General features: G+C 43.3%; 1 protein-coding gene across 1 annotated transcript in view; it reads left to right on the top strand.

Moving 5' to 3' along the window:
* Positions 1-20,518, top strand: part of LOC141083821 (uncharacterized) — a 54,277-nt gene extending 33,759 nt beyond the window's left edge. The window contains exons 7-22 of the mRNA XM_073568274.1: positions 1,263-1,433; positions 1,531-1,627; positions 1,748-1,971; positions 4,713-4,866; positions 7,859-8,067; positions 9,449-9,554; positions 11,466-11,656; positions 12,158-12,266; positions 12,341-12,507; positions 13,540-13,613; positions 13,798-13,925; positions 14,225-14,414; positions 15,717-15,855; positions 16,068-16,170; positions 17,600-17,695; positions 20,441-20,518. Of these exons, the coding sequence (XP_073424375.1) occupies positions 1,263-1,433; positions 1,531-1,627; positions 1,748-1,971; positions 4,713-4,866; positions 7,859-8,067; positions 9,449-9,554; positions 11,466-11,656; positions 12,158-12,266; positions 12,341-12,507; positions 13,540-13,613; positions 13,798-13,925; positions 14,225-14,414; positions 15,717-15,855; positions 16,068-16,170; positions 17,600-17,695; positions 20,441-20,457 (2,175 nt within the window). The 3' untranslated portion in view covers positions 20,458-20,518. The remainder of the gene's footprint in view (positions 1-1,262; positions 1,434-1,530; positions 1,628-1,747; positions 1,972-4,712; positions 4,867-7,858; positions 8,068-9,448; positions 9,555-11,465; positions 11,657-12,157; positions 12,267-12,340; positions 12,508-13,539; positions 13,614-13,797; positions 13,926-14,224; positions 14,415-15,716; positions 15,856-16,067; positions 16,171-17,599; positions 17,696-20,440) is intronic.
* Positions 20,519-23,283: the final 2,765 nt, after the last annotated feature.

The following is a 23,283-nucleotide window of genomic DNA, read 5'->3' as shown; positions in this document are numbered from 1 at the left end:
ATTATGAGAAGTGAGATCAGCTTAAAACTACAAGGGCAAACTTGTTAATGATCTCAAGGCTGTCACCAAGAAAACCATTGGTAGCACATTATGCCATAAAGGTTTAAAATCCTGCAGTGCCTGCAAGGTCCCCCTGCTCAAGAAGGCACATGTCCAGGCCCATCTGAAGTTTGCCAATCACCTGGATGATTCTGTGATTGGGAGAAGGTGCTGTGGCCAGATGAGACAAAATTTAGTTCTTTGGCATTAACTCAACACATGTTTGGAGGGAGAGAAATGCTGCCTATGACCCAAAGAACACCATCCCCACTGTCAAGTATGGAGGTAGAAACATTGTTTTGGGGGTGTCTCTCTGCTAAAGACACAGGACTACTTCACCACATCAATGGGAGAATGTATGGTGCCATGTACCATAAAATCCTCAGTGACAACCTCCTTCCCTCCACCAGGACATTAAAAATGGGTCGTGGCTGGATCTACCAGCAAGAAAATGACCCAAAGCAGTGGCTAAAAAGTCCATTAAGGTCATGGTGTAGTCTAGCCAGTCTCCAGACCTTATTCCCTTAGAAAACTTATGGAGGGAGTTGAAGCTCCAAGTGGCCAAGCAATAGCCTCAAAATCTTAATGATAGATCTGCAAAGAGGAGTGGACCAGAATTCCTCCTGGCATGTGCACAAACCTCATCAACTACAAAACATCTGACTGCTGTGCTTGCCAACAAGGGTTTTGCCACCAAAAATGAAGTCTTGTTTGCCAGAGGGATCCAATATAAATTTGCATTTTGCAATGAGAAGAAATAAGTATCTATTCAATGTGATTATCTGGATTTTTTTTTTTATATTCTATCCCTCAATGTTAAAATTAACCAACCCTTAACCTTAGACTGTTTCATGTCTTTGTTAGTGGGCAAACTTACAAAATCAGCAAGGGATCAAATACTACTTTCCCCCCACTGTAGTTGCTGGAACATCCCTTCCATCATGCTATTCTCTTCCACTATCCAATAGCTTGCCTGAACTGAAGGTCCATTTTGATGATCAGAGCAAGACTAGTCAAAACACATCCTGTCTCTGCTGCAGAAGGGATGACTCTGTTCAGTCTCAAGTAATGCAGTTAGCACTGTCTCCCGATCACCAAAAAATGTCTGTTCTAATCTAAATTTTAAATTACCTTTTACAGATGAAAATTTGTCCCTCACAAATAGTCTGGAACCGACAGACTATTTAACTACTGTTCCTTTGATTACCACTTTTATCCTTCAGGCAGTCAGCGGTCTCATGTCGGTGTGGCAAGTAGTCTTTCATTTGTCTTCAACTCTAAAATCCACAATGCTGATCGATGCTGCACAGGACATTGGTTATGGGATTAACACAACTGAATCCAGGGTCTTGTTGAGGGCGCCCTACAATGCTAGTCAAGCTGTGCCTCAAAGGGTAACTATATAAAAAAAAAAAATGCTCTGGTATATTTTCAACCCTAATGTTCCAGGCCTTTAGTGTTCTACTCAAAGTAAATGTTCAACTTTTTTAGATTAATGGTGTGACTTTCTCAACTGTAAGGGCTACGCTATTCTACAAACAGCGCTGGTTCATTTACTTGATTGATAATGCCGTTGCCTGCCCAGTGGGTGAGTTTCCAACTGTATCTACTGATCATCCCACAATATTGGGTCTTTTTAAATGCTCTTGAGTTTACCAACCACCCAACTTTGAGTCTCCTAAACTGCTTGTGTTCACTCCATTTGTAGATGATGTGAGGTTCATGAGTGGCTCGATCGTGTGGTCCGTCCAGAAGAACATTTCTCCACTTCTTACTGGTTCAAAAACGATCCAAAACAGTCTTATCCAGTTCGGTGTTGACCTTCTAAATCTAACGGACATAGAGATTCTTTCTAGACAGTATGAGATTGTCGACAGCAACACTGCCACCAACATAAGAATACCAGTGGGGGCTGTGGGAGGATATTATAAGGTAATCCTGAAAACCTGTTTATGATCTCTGATCCTGAGTGATGGGGTAAACTGTCATAGTATGGTCTGGTCTATAAAGTGTGTGCCATGGCATTCTCGAATGGAACTTTCTTGTCAATTCTCAACATCCTCCATTTGACAATTATATTACGCACTCCTTTTCTTCAGTTGAGGTAAAGTCAAGTTTCTCAATTATGATGTACCGGGTGAGTCATAAAGGACGGACGTTTTTAAACTAATCATAAAATCGTTAAATATTAAATATAAATGTATTCACAGATTTGGTTACGTATACTAATAGCATTTGACAAATTCAAGTGTGGAAAACAACATCTGCCATGTGGTGGCCATTATCAGTGATGCATTTCCAAAGGCGTTCTTGGAAGTTTGCATCAACACGTTCCAACACAACTCTGTCGATTTGGGCAACTTCCACTCGAATAGCTTCCTTCAGTTCTTGTAATGATCGAGGCTTAAGCTTGTATACACGTGATTTGAGGTGACCCCATAAGTAATAATCGCACATGGACAGGTCTGGGGACCTAGGAGGCCAATTAATATCGCCAAACCTGGAAATGATGCGACCAGGGAAGAGAGGGCGAAGAACGTTCATTGTTGCTCCGGCTGTGTGGGCCGTTGCCCCATCTTGTTGAAACCACACACTAGAGATGGGGATATGTTGCCGTCGTAACTCAGGAACAAAAGTTATTTATCATGGCGATATAACGTTGTGAGTTCACGGTAACAGTATTGCCATTATCGCCTTCGAAAAAGTACAGACCGATCACGCCATATTTGCCCATAGCGCACCACACCGTTACCTTAGGGCTGTGCAGCGGTCGTTCATGTAATTCTTTCGGATTTTCATAGGCCCAATAACGGCAGTTCTGCTGATTAACCATGCCATTGACATGGAAATGAGCTTCATCACTCATGAATAAAATAAGGTTGTCGTTTTGCTCAATAATTGCTTCCATCTCATGTGCGAACTTCAGTCGCGCTGCGTAATCCCCGCGCTCCAACTGTTGCACAATGGCCAATTTATAGGGATGGAAATGCAGGTCTAAATGCAAAATACGCCTTACTGTACGATTACTGAGGGCAAGTTCTAAAGAATGCTTCCGAGCAGATCGACTCGGACTACGCAGCATGGCTTGCCTGACGCGTTCCACATTTTCAGGGGTACGTGCCGTTCGTGGAGCCCCCGGTGGTCGTTTGTTCATTAGTGTACCTCGTGTACGGAGTGCTTCAACCCAACGTAGGATAGTGTTACGAGCGGGAACAGCTTGATTTCTGTGAATATTGAAATGACGCCGAAACTCACGCTGAACGGCTGTGATACACTCATTATTCTTGACAAAACTGTCATACGCAAAAACGCGATGTTCTATCGTCCACGGCACCATAGCTTAAACTGAAAGTAAAATAAAAACAATGCTTTCACCTCACAAACATAACCCCGCCTCCCGCACATCTCTACCTCCACCTGGTGGTGAGTTATAGCCACTTCAAATACATCCATCCTTTATATTTAACGATTTTATGATTAGTTTAAAAACGTCCGTCCTTTATGACTCACCCGGGTATAAAATGAAAATGGTGTTATCTGCAGGCTGATGTTGGGGCAGGAGTTGATCAGATACTTGATAGTTTTCAGAAAACTTTCACTTTTCATTGAGTCCAGTGGGTGGTCCTAGCATGTGATTGCTTCTCAGCATGTACAGTCATACAGAGAAGACTGTCAATCACTAGTAGGACCACCCACTAGACTTGTATAGGTACAAACAGATTTCAGTTAATAAAATTTATACAAAACCTCTTCCAACAAACCCATATATCGTTCTGCTCAGCTGCTCCTTTTCTATACTATGCTTATTATGCATTTATATAGCACCATTTATTCCATGGTGCTTTACATGTCAAAAGGGGAATTATAGGAAAGTGTAATATATGAATAATAAACAAGTGTAAGACAAGGGACGCACAAGTACATAAGGAGAGGGGACCCTGCCTGTGAGGGCTCAGTCTACAGGGATGGGTGAGGATACAGTAGGAGGGTAGAGCAGGTCGTGTGGTGGTTCGGTAGACCGAGGATCATTGCAGGCTGTAGGCTTGCTGGTACAGCATACTACAATTTCCTATAGAGCCAGTTCTTTGTTCTCCTTTCTCCTGCTCTGTCCTTTCCATGGTGGAGCCGCTCGCCCATCTGCAAAACTCCAATCTGGAAGATCCGTCAAGGGACAATATTATGAACCACTGCATGCAAAACCATGCTTAATTCTCCAGTCCTGCCCAGCACACAGCAATGCAGACTTTGCTTCAATGGGTAGAGTACAAATCTATGGCACACCCCTGACTGCAGACGGGGCACTAACATGGGCGCCGCCATCTTGCTTGGCTTAATCTGCATGTAGGATGTGACATGTTCCCTTTAACTGGTGGAGCACCCACTTAATCTTAATTATAGGAGTTATTTTAACATATTCATACAATACTTGAGGTATTCTAAAAGTCAATTCCTATGTATTTTTAGCACAACACAATTTATAGCTAGCTCTTCTCCTGGTATATGTTGCAGTTTCATTATCCACTTTTGGCAATGTGTACATTTTTGTAATTTGAGCAGATGAAAATGTAAAAAATCTTTAACTTTGCCGTAGACATTGCTCAGTTGTGTTGACCTCTTGGCTTTTGCAGTGCTCTGAGTACTCCTGACCTTCCGTACTCTTGTTTCGTCTCCAGAGCCACGTTGTAAATTCCCAGTATGGGATAACCTATAATATCCGCCTGTTTCTTGAAAACCTGTGGCTGGATGATAGCTGGGGCATCACAAAGTACACTATCATTAAGGATATAACGACCCCATTTGCACCACAGCCTCCTGTTGTATCCAATGGTAAGTCATTACAGGAGGATTATTTTTGATCTGTCAGCAGTTTTTATGTAACTTGAGCAGCATGATGTAGGGGCTGAGATCTTTTCAGCCTTGTGTCACCAGGCTTTGTTTTGCTGTTTAAGTACAATCAGTGTCTTATCAGCAGGAAATTATCACTGCAAGGACTAGGTGTCTAGTGCCTCCTAGTCAACTGCTGTGTAACCCCACCCCTGGCAGTTTTCTGCCTATTAAAAACACATGAGACATGCACAAGTGAACAAGTCAGGACAGTGTTCACACCACCTGAAGACTGAAACACTGAAAAAACACAGTATAACAAACATGCAAAAATACTGTTGTAAAAATATAACAGTAAACAAGTGCTTATAAAAATAACAAACAGGGTATATAGTTGATACTTGCAAAAAAAAATACTAAGCCACTCCACTAACATCCTGGTATACCCATCTGGGAGCAGTCCTATCTAATGTATTTAAAACCTGATCATGTGAACAGTACCTATACGAGCAGGATTCAGAAAGGTGCTGTGCAAGACTGCTTCTGTGCATGTGGATCGCTCGCCAGGGCAGTGGGGTTACTCGGTCCCGGGCCAGTGTCTGAGGGATGTGTCGTGGCGGTGACCCGTTCCGTGGCCCTGGGTATCCATGCAAAAGGGGTGAAACATAGCTGAATAAAGTTTATAGGTGGATGATACGTGATGCCACCAGTGGTGCTTGGCAATGAAGGGGTTAAGCCAACGCTGCAGGCAGATCCTCTGGGACAGATGGTATAAGGCAGCAAGATGTAAGGGCTCCCCACAGGTAGAGCTGTAGTCCCAGGGCAGTAGTAATAGGTGTTGAGGAAGAGGGTGCAGTGTTGGGCACAGATGTAGCAGTGCTGAAGGTGTTGCAGGAAGAAGGCAATGACACAACAGGGTGCAGTTTCCTTTACCTTTACTGTGCTTTGTGAGTGCAGTCCAGGATCCAGATTACAAATGGAACAGGAGTTGATTAGCCTGGGAGCAACTTGGGAATCTCTGTGCAGATGGGTTGTGTAGTCTCCTTTCTAGTGCTTATCTGTGGCACTTGCAGTACTGAGTTACACTGAAGTTCCCCTTGCTTGCTCTCTTTAGAACTCCACTCGCATGGCACAGCCGTAGCCTCCTATTTCTGGCTCACAAGTTGCTGCTGTGTCTCCAAGTCTTAGTTGGGAACAGAGCATTTACAGACTCATGTTCCTCCAGTCTTTGCTGTGGGACCATCAGCATCCATACAACCTCTGATGCTGGACTCCGGACCATGCACTACAGCTAGAAGTGAGCCTGAATTCTACTCAATCCTCCAGCTCCTCTCTCCACATCTGCACTCTTCCCTCTCCACCATACTGAACTAACTTGCCTTTCCTGGCCACAGAGCAGCTCCTCCCCCAGTTTGGTTCAGAGCTCCCTCTGCTGGCCCAGAGTGGGAAGTGTGCTGGATTTGCCTGATAGAGATCCTTCATTGCTTCCAAGCATGAGATCACACTCCCTAGGAGGAAGGTAATGCCACTCTGGTGACCATACTCCTAGGAGCACCACACATGTCTCACAAGAGGTACTGTTCACATGATCAGGTTTTAAATGTTAGATAGGACAGACTGCTCTGAGATGGGTATACCGTGACACTGGTGGGTGGCTTGGTATACAGTTTTGCAAAAAACATCAACTAGATACCCTTTTTTTTTTTTTTTTTTTTCTGCCTATGCAATGGGTCACCCTCGCTGGCTTCACCCAGGGCTGTGGGTACTCTGTACCGGGCTGGTGTCAGGGGGATGGTGTCACAGCAGCGGTGACCCGGTCTGTGGCCCTGGGTGCCCAATATCAATGGCGGTGATGTTTGTAGTGTAGTTTATATGGAAAGTTTGTGACATCACCTGTGGTGTTTGGCAAGTAAGATGTTAGCCAACGCTGCGTGCAGATCTTCTGGGGCTGATGTGTAGCTCCCCCACAGGTAAAGCTGTAACCCCAGGTCAGTGGATAGGTGTGATGGAGGAGTAGGGGCACCATGTGCCTTCCTGAACGACTACTCTATTGCGCCCTTTTAATGTGAAGAGCTCCAGTACCGTGGTTCTGTCATACAAGTGGAGTTGTTAGAACATCTGACAGGAGGAACTTCAGACAGCTGTAGCCTGCTTCGGGGACTCCCTTCTCCTGAATCCCAGCTCTCTATCAGGTTGCTGTTGTGTCCCAAGTCTTTGGGAGTAATGCATTTACAGCCAACTACTCCACCAGTGTCTGCTGCAGAACCATAAGCGTCCGTACAACCTCGAGGACTGGGCCCCGGCCTTGCGCTGAGAACCTATCAACCCACTCCTCCTCTGTTCTCTCACTTCGTTCCGTACTTGTCTTTCTCTCTTATGGAAATGCAGGTTACAGTTCTACGTCTCTCCTTTCTTTTCCTGTGCCAGCTGGCTCAGGTCACTGAGGCAGCTGCAGCACTCCTTCCTCCATCCCTTCCAGGGACCCCCACTCCTCACTAAGTGACTTCCTTCCTCTCAGACTGCTCTGAGACTAACCTTCTGTCAGACTGGCCCATGAGGGAGTCCCTTGTAAATCTATCTTCCCCCTTCTATACTAACTTCACCCACCTCCCAGCACATCTCGTGTTATGAAGCAGGATCCCACGAAAGGTGCTCTGCTACACCCTGAGCCTAAAGCTACAATGTGGTCCTGCTGAACTATCCTGTGTTGGAGTGTGGCAAGGAGTTCCCACCTTACCTGGATGATGGGGCACCACACCTTAGGAGAAGGTGCAGTACCTCTTTGGCGACTGAGCCTCAGTGGTGCCAAAGCAAAGATGTCAATCTGGTGTGGGTGGGATTATAAACAGCAGAGAACTGAATGAAGCAATAACTGCAATTGGCACAAGACTTGCATCAGGGTCTCAGCCCCTACATCCAGATCTCAATTACCTGGCAAAAAGCTCTTGACAGATTCCCTTTAATACTATAACCTGTTCACTTTCCTTCCTTGTAGTAACCATACTAACAACTTTAACGTTTAACATCACGGTCGGAACCTTCCTTCCTGATGTCCTGTTAATTAACTTGACAATTGGTGGCATCACATTGCCAGTGCCAGAAGCTGTTAACCTTGGATATGTTATTGAGAATAAAACTCTTCTGAATGGAAATATGACCTTCATTCTTAAAGTTCCTTTTGGTGATGATCGTGTGACTAAAGAGGTATGTAAGACTTCAAATCTAAACATTTCTAAGATGACTTAAGAGAAGTTCTATAAGAAGTCTGTCTCCCTACACAGCAGTCTTGTCTAAACCTCTATGTAGGAGGCTCAAATGAACTCAAATATTAAACATACTGGGTGTCTTTGACCAATGAGCAAAAAAAGCCATCCAACCATTCTTTCACACGAGAATACTTTGGCAGGGGAAGACATTTGGTGGTTGGGGACCATCCACACTATAAGTCACCTTGACATAGTTGGCTGGCTTTTGAGCTTTGGTCAAAAACACTACCCTTACATTCAAAATCTGCAGCAATACTGGAGTTGTTAATCGCAGTGTACTACGACAGTTAGCATATTGGCCCCACAGCGTATTGGTTCATCTGTGTATTTGGTAATAAAAAAAGTGGGCCCTAGATTTTTATTTTTTTGCCTTTATAAACTTGCAGACAACATTTTATGCAGCCACCCCACTAAAATGTAAGCTGTCCATCAAACTCAAAAGCAGTGCTTGTCTTGCAAAAGGGGTAAGTGCTCACCAAGACATTGGCCAAACGAAAAGTTCACCAAGGTGCCCTTCAGTTTCTGTAACTACACTAACTGTCTTGAATCCATAACTAGGCTGCAAGTGTTGGGCTCTTGAGAATCTCTTTTGGCTGTTTTTGTGCCAGTACTCACATGTAGAGTTTATCAGATGGTGTGACTGCAGATGCACATATGAAAATTTCCAGAAGGTTTAACTTTTACCTACTTAAATTGTACAAGAATTCAGCCTGAAAATCTAAATCCAATGACAAAAGCTTAACATGGCTGTCATACACTGACTAGGAAAGAAGGCAGAAGTTACTGACTTCAGAGCTGGGGAAAGGACAAACTTCTAAAAGACAAATCTTATTGCATAGTGGTGAAACTGCTACAATACTTAGGATTCCCAAGTTGTAGTACATGACACTCTTAACTTATGACTTGTATGTAGTGAAGTCCTCTACATAGATGCTTAATTACCTGAGTGTGCAGTTTGGGGAATGAAACTTTATTTTAAAAAAAATATATGGATGCTAGTTTTGGGAAAAGCAGAGGTAGAGTCCCACCCCTGCCCTGTAGAACTTGGCCTCTGCTTGCTGTGGACAATGGTGCATCCTACAATTGTGTGGCTCTCCCACAACTATGGGAGTTCTAGGCAACCATGATTGCCTCATTCCATGATTCCCATGGACACCCTTTTGATATGTATTCTGGATTGAATGGTGCAGTCACCTCTCCAGGCAGGATGGGGATCGGGGCAAGGTACCAGTGGGTTTTAAACTGGGGTAGCAGGAAGCTAGTTAAATGACAACTCTCTTGGGAGATTGTAGGAAATACTGACTTGTTAAATATTTCAGACTGTCCCTGATGGCATCCTGTTCATTCTGAATGTAACTTTTGGATTCCTGATTATTCCAAACGAGGAAACCTTCATTACACCAGCAACCATTTACTGTTTATTACGTGAGTAGGCTCTTGTTGCGATCTCTTCCGTACTGCTTAAACTACCGATATTTACAGTATCTAGTAGATGACCTGATTAATGTGACTTGTGCACTGAGCAGAGGGAGGATGCTCTGTCTTGTAAAATGTGACTCGTAGACTCTTGAGCTTGGCTTTTCATATGGGTGAAATTAAAGATTTCATTAAACTAAAATCAGTGGCTGCTTTCTTGCAGTGACATTGCAGCAAAGCTTCAATACCAGGATGCCATATGACAATCAGACTATAGTATTCACCAGCACTGTGGGAACTGTCTGACATGTTTGGGTTGGAAATGTGTGAAATATTTTTTTTTGGTTTTTTTTTTAAACCTGTCATGCCTTGGGGAGGTGATACATTGCCAAATATCACCACTAAACTACTGATCCTATGCTGCTTGCATGGTACTTCAGTATCTGTCCTTAACCACCACCCAATGACCCTTAACCCAGAGGCCTCTGCTAAAGCCAGGTCTTCCCTAATAACTTTCATCTCCTTACAACACTAAGCTGCCACCCCTTTTGGCCTTCCACAAAAGCCCAACAGTGTTTGTTTTTCTCTCATGGGCCTTCCAGTTGTGGTGGTGACTATTTTCCTGTCTGATGGGTCAATGTTGCATTTCTGCAGCAGTACTACTTCTCACACAGGGACTCTGTAGGTTCTGGGTTGCCCTCACCCACTTACAGGCATGATCATTCCATAGAACTGTTCAGTCTACAATAACTCTCAAAACAAGTGCCTGACCTTAAAGCAACACTTCAGACTTAATAGTGAAGAGAGGGCCAGTGCCAGTTTGTTGTGATCCAGAACATAGTTCAGAGCCCTGAAACCCCTCTTCTAAACTGGAATTTGAGTGGAGTGTGGTGCAGTGGAGATTGTTTTCTACCTCCTTGTCCAGGGGACCAGGTCTAGCTGTAGCTTCTGACAAGAGCAGAGACCTTGGGTCCAGGTTATCTGGCTCGGCTTTACTGTGCAATTCAGTTACACAGTTGCAACATACAGAATAAGACAGTCCTAGTTTAGTGATGTTTCCTGGTCTCAGTATTCATCTCCTTTCTGCCCAACTACTCTTGCTGTACCTAGGGGCCTCTGCTTTCCTGAGGACCCCCATCCTTCTCTCAGATTGTGAATCTTCCTCACAGGGTATGGCACTCAATACCTCTTGGACCTCAAGCCCAATACTGCCCCGGCATCAAGACGAAACTTCAGATGTATCTTCATGCTGCATCTGCCTTTGTCCAGCTTTACACTCCACTCTCCTTAACTGACTAGACTCCACTCTGAGCTTGTACAGAGTCCTAGACTCTAATTGACTGACCTGGAAAAAACGTTTCTATAAAAAGTGGCCTAACCCCTACCCAAGTGTGGGCTAATCCCAATTGTTAACCATCTAATCCCTAGTGTAGTGCAAGCTATATTTCTGTACTTGGTGTGGTTCCCCTAGTGAACAGACCTTCTGCATTCCCAGAGACAGCCTTAGGTTCTCCTAGTTTCCCTAACACATGAGCTATAGGAATTGATAGTGTTTTAATCATATAAATAATCACACATCAACATCAGTACTTCACAATGCCCCTCCCCCACAACATGTTAACCCAGCTTTCCCCCTTAATGGCCATCCCAGAACTCAAGAATTCACTGACCAAAGCTCTAGCTGCCACGTGGTGCCCATGTACCTGCAGCCACCACACCTCTGTAAGTGAATTGTTAAACCTTTATGTATTAAGCATGAACTCCAAAGGGACAGTACAGACAACATGGAAATGCCATAACAAACCTTGTTCCTGGCTATGGACCTCTTCTACAACTGCTCTCAAGGCCACTAGGTGGGAGTTATGCACCAATTTTGAACTCTTCTACAAGCTGGCAGTGGTTTTATGTTCTCACTTTCAGGTCAACCAACTGTTGGACCTTGTGGACAAAAAGGCGGCATGTTGACTACAACACTGGGAAACCTTGATCCAAGCTGGCTTATATACATCAACAATGTACAGGCAACATTAAGTAGTGGCTTGCTATCAAATATCAACACAACACATTCTACAGTTGAGGTACCTGCAGCTTCCAATCTGGTCATGGATGAGGTAAGTGCCTACAAGGTTACATCTCCAATATTTTGCATAAATACTGTGGCTATGGTAGAATCTGACCTCAAAGTGCAGAACTTGTGTCAAATATTATCAATGGCTGGATCTGTATGGCCTGATTGGCATTGCAATTGCTAGGTTGACTTGTAAACCCAGGTCCAAATTGAAGCCAACATGGAAGGATGCAATTCATCATTGTGGTGAATCGGTTTCCAAAATGAACTCCATTTTCCAGTCTGTGCAAAAAATCTGAACATTTGTTTAAATAGTTAAATAATGCATTTTCAATCAATTTTTAACTTTCACACTAACCTCTAAGGCTGTTAAACTAGTACTTACAGCAAACTGAAAATCAATAGTAAAGTTTCTCATACTTTCTAGATTACTAACTCATTCTTAAACAATGAAAAGTTAGCTTGCCAAAAATGGAATGCCCCTTCTAGTGACATTAAGAACCCATTTGGGCTAACAATTGTCACTTTGTCTTTGTTCTGCCAGGTGACCAGCGCAGGTTTTGTTGTAACCATTCCTATAAGTATAAGAGCTAGAGATGGAAGTGAAATCTCCTCAGTCGTGATTTCCTGTGACCCACAAACTAATCCAGTTGGTATGTGCAGGGTATTGCAAAAATTGGAGGGGGGGGGGGGAGGTAGTAAATTTTGTCTAATACTGTCTTTACAGTTTGCCTTTCAGATGGGACAATGGAGGTGTCAGTAAAAAAATTGTGGAATATACCAGACATGGACCTGTCAAGACTAGTGTTGAGAGATGCCAGCTGTCGTCCAGTTGTACTCGACGGCATGGCAAAATTTGTGTTTGGTGTAAAAGATTGTCGGACAACACGACGGGTAAAGCTTTCTATGGGACACAACGTTTAACTTTGATTTTTATGGGCTCAGTTAGTATTGTACAGGATGTGCCAATCCATGAAATGGTGTCGCATGAAATAACCACTTAATATACCCTATACCTGGGTTCCCTGGTAATGGAAATATTAAGGCTTTGTCTTACTCCTGGATGGCCTATGTAGGGCTACTGTAAGGATCTGTAATATTGGGTCACTTGGCCGAACTACACAGCTGGATGCACCTGGCACTGCTGTGTACATGTGGGATCAGAATCGCTTATCTTGGGGCGTATGCAAGTCATGTAGGTCATGAGCAGGGAGGCAAGGCTGCACCATAGCTTCTGTTCTGGGGTAATTGCATATAACGTGACTGGTAGATGCTCCATCCATGTCCCCATTTTAATGCTTCAGTGTCATGTGAAGTGGGGACCTTCTGTCTCCACACTGATGTACAAACATGCTCCATGGAGCTGCTGGGAACCAAAAGCATTAAAGCGCCACTCTAGCACTAAAAAAAAAAGCTGGAGCGGTGCCACTAATCCAAGTCTCCTGAACATAGGTTCTCTAAGACTGTCAGCTGTCTTAGCCCTGAAAGGTGGTGGCCCCATCTTATATTGGCCATCTACAGCATTCTATAATGGCAGGTCAAACTGCTGAAGACTGATCAGAGCAGTACTGCAAAAAGATAAATACATCAGCCAAGACTAGGTGCAGGGCACTTGGAATAGTGGCACCTTTAATCAAATGAGGATAGCCATGGGGAATTTTCTGAAATAAACAGATGTCTAGTACACATAAAAGGGTTGCTCTCTACCGACTCCAAAATACATGGTAGCACATGCTCGGTTCTCTAAAGCTGCTACACTCTTGTGATACAGACTAAAAGTGTTGGGAGAAATAAAAGGATCAAGCATAATCTGCTTTAAACTTGTCAAGTCAACAAGCTCCCCATACACATGAGATGTCACAACTTATATACAACTACATGTAAAGGGCCATGGAATAAATGGCGCTATAATTACTTCTGTTTCAGTTTGACGGTAACCTAATGATCTACGAGAATGATGTAACCTACTCAAGTATCTCAACTGGAAAAGTTTTATTCACGTATGTCTTCTATTTCTTATCCTGTTTAATTTGAGCCAAAATATTAAAAGGCAGTTACTTAATATTCTGGCCATTTAAAGATTTATATTTTAGATATATATATATATATATATATATATATATATATATATATATATATATATATATATATAATTTTTTTTTTTTTTTTTTTTTTCATATACAGAATGTATGTGACCTGTAACTACACAACAAACAGCACCTTGGTTGTGGACTACAGCTATGACGACAACCCTACACCCAGCGCACAGACTGGAATTGCTCCTCTTGATCTTGTGTTAAGGCTCAGTAAAAGTAAGCAGTGGCCAGCTATGACCTAAATTCATAGTTCCTACACTTTGGCATCTTTTAAAGTGCTATTCTAATGTCATAGTTATGGAAATGATATATAATTTTGTTTGGATCTCACCAATGGGACCTGAATTGATCTAGACTAGGGACCACGGTAAGTGGGCTGGCCTGAATTTGCTTTTATCTGTATAGGATTTCCACCCAGTTCTTGAGATGGGTACAACCAACATTTGAGGGATCAGCTTTTATGGCGCATTTTGCAAATGCACTCTTAACCCTCTGCTTTTATGCAAATCTTTTAGGTGATGGATATAATGTCTTCTATGAAGATGCAGAATACCCAGTTATTAAGTACTTAAGGGAACCGCTGTATTTTGAGGTTGAGCTTCTACACAGTTCTGATCCACGGCTGGAACTCTTCTTGGACAGTTGCTGGGCTACTACAGCTCCTGATATGAGAAGCTTTCCTACATGGCCTATTATCAACAACAGGTAGTAAAGATGCCATTCATTTATGATTCTGTTGTAACAAACTGTACACCAATGGTCCCCAACCTATGGCTCAGGAGCCATGTGTGGTTCACAGCTATCAGCCACCTAGGTACATAAGCACAATGTCTAGTAAACTGCTATGAAGATGAGGTCTCTAAATGGTGACTTCTGTAAGTTACCTGAACAGAAGAGAAAAATCAAGTGTACAGTACATACTGGTAGGAGATGAATATGGTAAGTTGGAGATCATGTACTACTGGAGGGATGGATGAAGCTGAATCCAATAGAATGGGGGTTGAGTTTGAACCATTGGCTCTGTGTATACTGCCAATAAGGGAGGTTGGCACAAGGTACTTGCTGGTATAGTCAAGGCATCACCACAGAAATTGGGGCTATGGATAAGTTATGGAAGGATAGGCATGCTGGATGTGGCTCTCAAAGTAATACAGGTTGAGGACCACTACTTGATCTCTTCCCATGCAAGGATTTGATGCCATGATCCAGATCCCTGCATTGAAACCCTGCTGTAGACCTTTGAGTATTAAATTTGAAGAGAACATTAGCATTTGTAGTTCTGACTGCTTACACAAGGTGGCAAATATTGTTACTTCTGCCAACAATGTTTTGCATTGTATGCAAACCAGAAGCTTACATAGTTAATGGAAGAGTTGTCTGACCAATTGAATTTGTCAAGTCTTTTTGGAAAAAGCTAATGCAATCATGGGACTAGGCCGATTTGCCACTTTTCTGACAACACACAACAGAGTGGCTGATCAGGCTGTCTCTTGAATTTGCATTTTAAAAAGGTGGCAAACTTGGTCTGAGATTCATGAAGCCCTGATCCAGTGGCCAAAAAGCTCTGCAAACCTGATAGAATACCTGTTACAGCAAACTTATAAATCAGAAGCTCCAGGGAATTGCAGCAGACAATAGTTCATGCCTGTTGGCTACAGACCAGTGATCATATTATGGCTGGTGACCCAGGGCTTTGCTTGCCTTAAGGCTCAGAGCAAAGAAGCTTGTGCACAATGGTGGCAGTCTTCAACCTACAGCTCTAGTCTTTGCTAAACCCAAAAATGGGCATGCCCCACAACAGCAGGAATACCATGAGTTAACTGCACCAGTTGGAGATGAGACTTCTTTTGCTCCTGCAAGTGATGCCCATTGCCTGCTGGCAGGTTGTTCACCATGGACTGCACCAGTTCATGGCCAGCCTAGTATTTTATGAAGGTCAGACAAGCTTCAGCATGTCATCTGAACCTGGAAGGGGATTGATCCATTAACAGGCTTTTCAACTTTCAGTTGTGAACACAATGAACCCTATCTGACAATCTTCCATCCGGTGAGGACTGATGCCAGAGTACAGTTTCCATCACATCTAAAAAGATTTGAAGTGAAGACTTTTACCTTCATGGATGGGGGTGCAGCCTATGCGGGAGAGGTGAGTGCGTGTGACTTTAACTTTAGATGTTTTAAATATTTCTTATGTAATTTGTAATGTTGCTCGCAGTGGTTGTTCTATGGGGGTGGCATTTGGTCCTGTAGGAGCACAAATGTGTTAATGAAAACAATGGTAGATGGAAAGGACTGTTGCAGATGGTGGCAATTCTTTAGTTATGACTCATTTAAATCTTTTTGCATATTGCTTCACAGATCTACTTTCATTGCAATGTGGTGATCTGTGATTCTTCCAACCTGGCCTCTGATCTAGTTTGCACACAAATGGGATCCTGTATACCTACTCGGCAAAGAATGGGTGAGTTATTTCTGACTCAAACTAGTGCCAAGTTCAGCTAGAAGTTGCTTTAGTTAAGGGTTCTCATGTTCCTGAATAAAGGCTAAAGGATGGGTTAACTGCTGGAACCCTCATGGATCCCTAGAACCATGGTTTTGAGTAGGTCGGAATGGAGCAATGATGGATCATTGCACCTCTGTTCCATTTGCTAAGGCTCAGTCAAGTGCAGTATTCAGCTGGTCTTCTGCAATCCATTCATTAAAGGGAGTTGTATTGTCTACTGCTTCTGAGATCTCAAGAGCCCCAGTTTTTGGGGATCATTGTGTTCAAATAGTCAGTTATGCCCTATTCCATGAATTTCCTAAATTGACAACTCCTTTGAAAGGTGTTAAGATTTCATGGACATGGTTTGAGTTGATTTCCATTTGTAGTTACTTGCATCACATGTACATGACAATACAGTGGTAAAATCCATGTTGCAGTTGGTGAGGCCCTTTAATTCTGTGCATTGTAAGTAGGTGGTATTAATGAGATTACTCTTCCCAATAGTGTTTCCTTCTAGGCTTAGTATTTGTATGAACAAAACATTTGTTTGAGGCTTGGGAAACTGTAATATGCCCTATTGGAATTTTTGGATAGCATTTTGCCAACTACAAAAAATCATGTCCAGCTAAGGCCTGTTTCACACTTCCGTTTTTTCAAATCCGTCAAAATCCGTTTTCCGTAAAAAAACGGATCCGCCATTTTTTGCAGGATCCGTTTTTTTTGTCCCATAGACTTCCATTACGGTTACCGCGGATCCGTCAAAACGGATCCGTTTGCATCAGTTTCCGTCAAATAAACGGAAATGGATCCGTTTGGCGGACACAAACGGAAGTGTGAAACAGGCATTAGGCCTGTTTCACACTTCCGTTTTTGTGTCCGCCAAACGGATCCGTTTCCGTTTTTTTGACGGAAACTGATGCAAACGGATCCGTTTTTAAAAAAACGGATGTTTTTTTTGACGGATCCGCAGTAACCACTAATGGAAGTCTATGGGACAAAAAAACGGATCCTGCAAAAAAATGGCGGATCCGTTTTACGGAAACCAACGGATTTTGACGGATTTGAAAAAACTGAAGTGTGAAACAGGCCTTAGGAGAACCCTTCTTGACTTGCACAATCCATTGATGTGGATGGACATGGTGAATAGTGCTCATTTCTCTGCAGCACTGTCATGATGGGAGCACTTACTGCTAGGTCTTCCCATAGACTACAGTAGTTCATAGACTTTTCTTTTCCCTTTTGCGGGGACCCTCTAAATGGCTCCTAGTTCATAAGGTGAGAACACCAATTTCTGTGGTTTTTGTTACATAAAAAAAGCTGCAGGAGTGAACATTATTTGTTCAGCCTAAATCCAAAAAGCCCACTTGGAACTATTCACCCACTTACTACTTCAATCCTTTACCAGGGCGGAGTGTGGATGCAGCCAGTGATGCGCACAGACTGGTTTCTTCTGGAGAACTTTTCCTACTGGCATCAAAAATGAGGGCAGACATCAAGCAGTGTAAGTACTGATAAAAATTAAAACCCTTCACAGCTTACACAATTCAGTAGATATTGAGTTTCTGGAAGAGTACTGTGTATTCCATTCTAGTAGTTTTTCATAACTAAAGTTGATAGTAACCTGATTGGCCTCTGATTGGGACTTATGCTTTGCAGTAGCAATTTGAGGCTACTGTAGACTGTCTTGGGCAGGACTGGACATCAAAAGGTAGAGAAAACAAGAGGATCTGCAATCTTGACCTAGTTCTTGCCAACAGGGAAGAAATGGTTGCGGAAGTAAAGGTGGCTGGGAATTTAGGAGGCAGCGATCAAGCTATCCTCAAACTTTTTTTCTTAATTTTATTACCAGAGGAAGACCACTGAGGACTCAAAGTGCATTAGAATCTGTTTTTTCTGAAGTCCAACCTTAAAGCTGGAGGGTAGGAAAGGTCCAATGGCTGGATGTTCTAAAGCAGGGTTCCCCCAACTCCAGTCCTCAAGGCCAACCAACAGATCATGTTTTCAGGATTTCCTTTGTATTTCACAGGTGAAGCAATTATCACCTGAGCAATACTAAGGAAATCCTGAAAACATGATCTGTTGGTGGGTCTTGAGGACTGGAGTTGGGGGAACGCTGTTCTAAAGGGCAGAAATGACCAAGAAGGATGGGAGATCTTGCTAAATGAAATTCTCACTGCACAAGCTGTAACAATCCTTAAAAGGAAGAATTGGAAGCATTTGGAGAGACAAGAATGGATGAACAGAACTTAATCGCTTGTTAAAAAGGGGGAAAAAATGGATGGCAATAAAGGGGGGCTATATCTAAAGAAAAATATGTAATACTGTTTATAGGGAATGCAGGGCAAGAGTTAGAAGAGCTAAAGCCAACAATGAAGTGAAGCTTGCAAGGGGGAGACTAAAAGTATCAAAAGATTTTGGGGGTATGTCAAAGCAAATTCAAAGATGCTATAGGATTTTTACAGCATGAAAAGGGTGAAGTGGTCAAAAATGAAGGCCAAACTTTGATATCTTGCATTGGTGTTCTCTCAGAAAGCAAACGCAACATCAACTGATCTTCATGGTGCCACCAAAGGAATAAAAGAATCCACACTAACCATAAACAAAGATGGTCAGGGAACACTCGGTTATTTTAAATGAATTTAAATCTCCTGGTCCAGATGAATTGCATCCTATGGTACTGAAGGTTAGAGGAAATTGCAGAACCACTAGCCAGAATCTTAGACTCCTCCTGTTCTCCAGGATTTTTCAGAGTATTGGAGGGCAAATGTTGTCCTGATGTTCAAAAAAATAAGATGGAGCCAGTAATTTACAGGCCAGTGAGCCTGCCTTCTATACTAGGAAAGATCTCTGAACAAATTATTAAACAGCATGTATGCAAGTACTTGGATTAGAATACAGTAACCAGAGCCAGCATGGGTTTTTAGCGAACAAGTCATGCCAGACTAACCTAATCTCCTTCTATAATGGAATCACTGACTGCTGAAGTTGAGATATAGTATCTACTGCATTTCCCAATTCCACCCAAAGCATTTAATAAAATATCTCACTATCTTTATTGAAAAAAAAATGACCAAGTATGGTATTGACAAGGCTACAGTTGGGTGGATTCATAACTGGCACAGTGATCTTACTCAGGGTGGTGACAAATGGTTTCACATCCAAGTGGAAGGATTTCAAGTGGGGTACCACAAGGCTCTGTCCTGGCACCTGTGTTCAACATTTTTATAAATGATCTAGATAAGGGAACTGAAGGTAAACTAATCAGATTTGCAGACTATGTAAAGCTAGGAGGGATGGTTAACACTGAAGACAGGGGATTCAGAAGCATCTAGGTAAGCTAGAACAATGGGCAGTGACTAATAGAATGGTATTTAAGATTTTACATCTGGGCAAGAAAAACAAATTGCATCTATAGAAGATGAGGAATGGAACTAACAGCATGTGAGACTTTGGGTATACTAATAGATCAGACTGCACATGAGCCAACAGTGTGATGCAGCAGCAAAAAAAGCAAACTTAATTCTAGGATGTATAAAGAGAAGCATAGTTTAGATCACGTGAAGTAATTATCCCCCTCTACTCCTTGGTCAGAACTCATCTGGAATACAGTGTCCAGTTCTGGGTACCATGTTTTAAAACACAAAAAAACTGGAGCAAGCTTAGAGCTACCAAGAAGGTGAGCGGACTGCATAGTATGAGGAATGGATAAAGGATCTGGAAATGTTTAGCTTGCTAAAAAGCTAAGGGGAGACTTAATAGCTGTCTAGATCTATCTGAAGGAATGTCTGTATAGAAGGATCATCTGTCTTACTTGCACATGGAAACACAAGAAGCAATGGAATTAAACTGAAAGAGAAACAGATTTGATATTGGGAAAAACTTTGACAGTGAGGGTGATCAATGAGTGGAACAGGCTGCCATGAGAGGTGGTGAGTTTGACTTCAATGGAAGTCTTCAAACAGAAGCTGGACAGACATCTGTCTGAGATGGTTTAGTGAATTCTGCATTGAGCAGGGGGTTGGACACAACCCCCGGAGGTCCCTTCTGACTCTAACATTCTGATTCTATGATATTGTAATGTGTTCAATAAATATAAAGCAATTTATTTTCTGGCTGTCACACAAAAATGACCTGAGTAGAATAGACTCCAGTTATAGACTCCAGTTAAAACTTTAGTTAAATAACAAGCTGATTTATTAGATTTCCTGACAAATTAACATTTTTTTTTTTTTTCCTTGTTTTTCAGTTCAGAATCCTCAGTGATGAAGATGTACATTTTAAGAAGGCACTTATTTTTTTTTGTTAATAAAATTGCCTGAGGACATCCTGTGTGCTGTGATCTGTTCATATTTTGGGTAATGGGGATGTTGGCTCAGGTCTCCAAACTGCAGCTCCCAGTCCAAGGAGAAAGATGAGGATTGTGGGTCACAATACAAAACCTCTGGCAGAACCCCCCCCCCCCCCCCAACCAATCACTGGATCTTCCTCAGGCATTGGAGACCTTTCTAGATCCTCTAGGGCCTGATTGACTATCTGTGTGCATTTTATAGTAGTTCTGCACCCAGTGTGCCCTGTACATGATTGGCAAGTGCCAAATGCCACAGTTCACCTTCTGATTGAGATGTGCCCCCTCTACTTAAAGGGTCTTTCTGCCTATATTCCAGTAGCCCATTACTAATCACTCCACAATTTAGTATTGGGCTACTGTAGATATTAAACTGCCTTAATGCAGGAAAGTTAAATGGTCCTTCCAAAGTTATCCTCTGCCCTGAAGAACCCAAGAATGGGACACATCCTGAATGTAGCAGAAGTGCACAAACTGAGCCAGTGCACCATTCATGGTCTATGGGATTGAAAAGGGCAGCATTTGGTGGGGGGGGTTGTCTAAAGTCACAATTTCAGGCTCCGATTCCCAGCAGGAAAAATCTCGCAATCCTTTGTGATATGCTTAAGGCAATATGCCCACCTATAACATAAATGATGTAGTGGGGGTGTAACACTCTTAGCAGTTACTCAAACGTCAGATCCTGTTAAAGGAGTTACATGTCCAACAAGTGTGGTGCCCCTGAGGCTCAGTTGCCACAGAGGTACTGCACCTTCTCAGGTGTAGTGCCCCAACATCCAGGTAAGGTGGGAACTCCTTGCCACACTCCAACACCTGCATCCCACACACAATAGTTCAGCAGAGGACCAGATTGCAGCTCAATGCTTAGTGGGTAGCAGAGCACCTTTCGTGGATCCTTGCTTCGTAACACGAGATGTGCTGGGAGGTGGGTGGAGTTAGTATAAAAGGGGGAAAGATAGGATTTGGAGGTCAGTCCAGTTCATTCAGTCAGTATGACTTGAGAGGAGAGAGCAGGCTGACAGGAGGTCAGGCGGAGGAAAGACAGTCAGGAGAGGCCGAGGACTGGTCTTGGTGGAGAGCTACCAAGGAAAGGAATAGGGCTGCAGCTGCCTCAGTGACCTGAGCCAGCTGGCACGGGAAAGGAAGGAGACAAACTGTAACCTGCATTTCCATAAGAGACCAGTATGGAACGAAGAGGAGAGAGAACAGAGGAGTGGGTTGGATAGGAACCCTGCCTATAGGTTCTCAGTGCAAGGCTGGGGCCCGGTCCCTGAGGTTGTATGGACACTTATGGTTCTGCAGCAGACACCAGTGGAGTAGTTGGCTGTAAATGCACTACTCCCATCAAAGACTTGGGACACAACAGCAAATAGAGAGCTGGGATTCAGGAGAAGGGAGTCCCTGAAGCAGGCTACAGCTGTCTGTCATACAAGTAGAGTTGTTAGGAACATCTGACAGGAAGAACTTCAGGGAACCACAGTACTGGAGTTCTTCACACTAAAAGGCGCAATAGAGGAGACGTTCAGGAAAGGTACATGTTGGTGGGGTGCTGGCAGGGAGTCCTATCTCGCCTGGAGGTTGGCTGGGCCTCTGCCCCAGAGGACACGGTACTGAAGCGGGCACCTGTGTGCACTACGAACTGTGAGTAAGGCTTTGAAACTGCAAGCTCTGGTGTCCTCCATTCATTTGTCACTAACACCTTCAGCTCCACTACATCTGGGTACCAACATCTATACCAGTCTGTGCCTCTCCTCATCCATTGCACCTACACTGCCCTGGGACTACAGCTCCACTGGTGGGGAGCTACACCATCTTTGCTGCATCAGTCCCAGTGGATCTGCAAGCGGTGGCGGCTTACCATTGTCGGGATCCCTCAGATACTTCTTTCATCCAAAGGACCGATATTCTTGGGTGTACGACACCATATGTCTCTAATTGATTGCCCCGTCGAGAAGAATTACACAGACACAAGCTGTATGATACAACTCGGGATGCCTGCTGAGCGCGCCTCTCTCTCTCCTCAGTCAAGCTTTCCCCTTTTATGATAAAGAATTTAGATGTTTACAGACATGCGCAATAAAGAAAAGAAAAATAGTTACACAACTTGTTCTCCCACCACAAAAGTCACGCAGGCAGGAGGTATTTGACCTTGGTTAAAAAGGGAAAATGGCTGAGTCATATCCCTGAAGAAAAATAATGTCCAGCAGAATTTATTTAACTCGTTCAGTTCTTATCACCATCTTACTTGTCAAACACCACAGGTGTTATCACGAACTTTCCATATAAACTACATTACAAACATCACCGCCATTGATATTGGGCACCCAGGGCCACAGGCCGGGTCACTGCTGCACCCCATCCCCCTGACACCAGCCTGGTACCAAGTACCCCACAGCCCTGGGACAGAGGGCGACCCAATTTTGGCGTCACGAACAGGATGACTAGACCCGACACAATCGGGTTCTGTGTGCCTGAAATTTGTTGGACTTTGACTTTTCAAAAATGTGTAGAAGACCTGATTTAATAGACTGGAAAATGGACATTGGAAATGGCCGCTGGCACGAAGAAGGGCGTGAAGAGATGGGAGGTTGTGAACTCCTTTTCTGCTCAACCAGATGAGAGTTCTCCTTTCGTTCTCCCTCTGGTGACAGGAGGTAGTGAGGTTGGTTTAATTGGTAGTGATCTGCCACCTGATGAGGATAACGATCGGATCTCTGGAGTATCAGACTGGATATAAGACAGCT

Source organism: Dendrobates tinctorius, unplaced genomic scaffold (assembly GCF_039654945.1).
Source record: "Dendrobates tinctorius isolate UK_male_01 unplaced genomic scaffold, ASM3965494v1 ptg000021l, whole genome shotgun sequence".
NCBI classification, from domain to species: Eukaryota; Metazoa; Chordata; class Amphibia; order Anura; family Dendrobatidae; genus Dendrobates; species Dendrobates tinctorius.
This window is presented reverse-complemented; position numbering and strand designations above follow the sequence as displayed.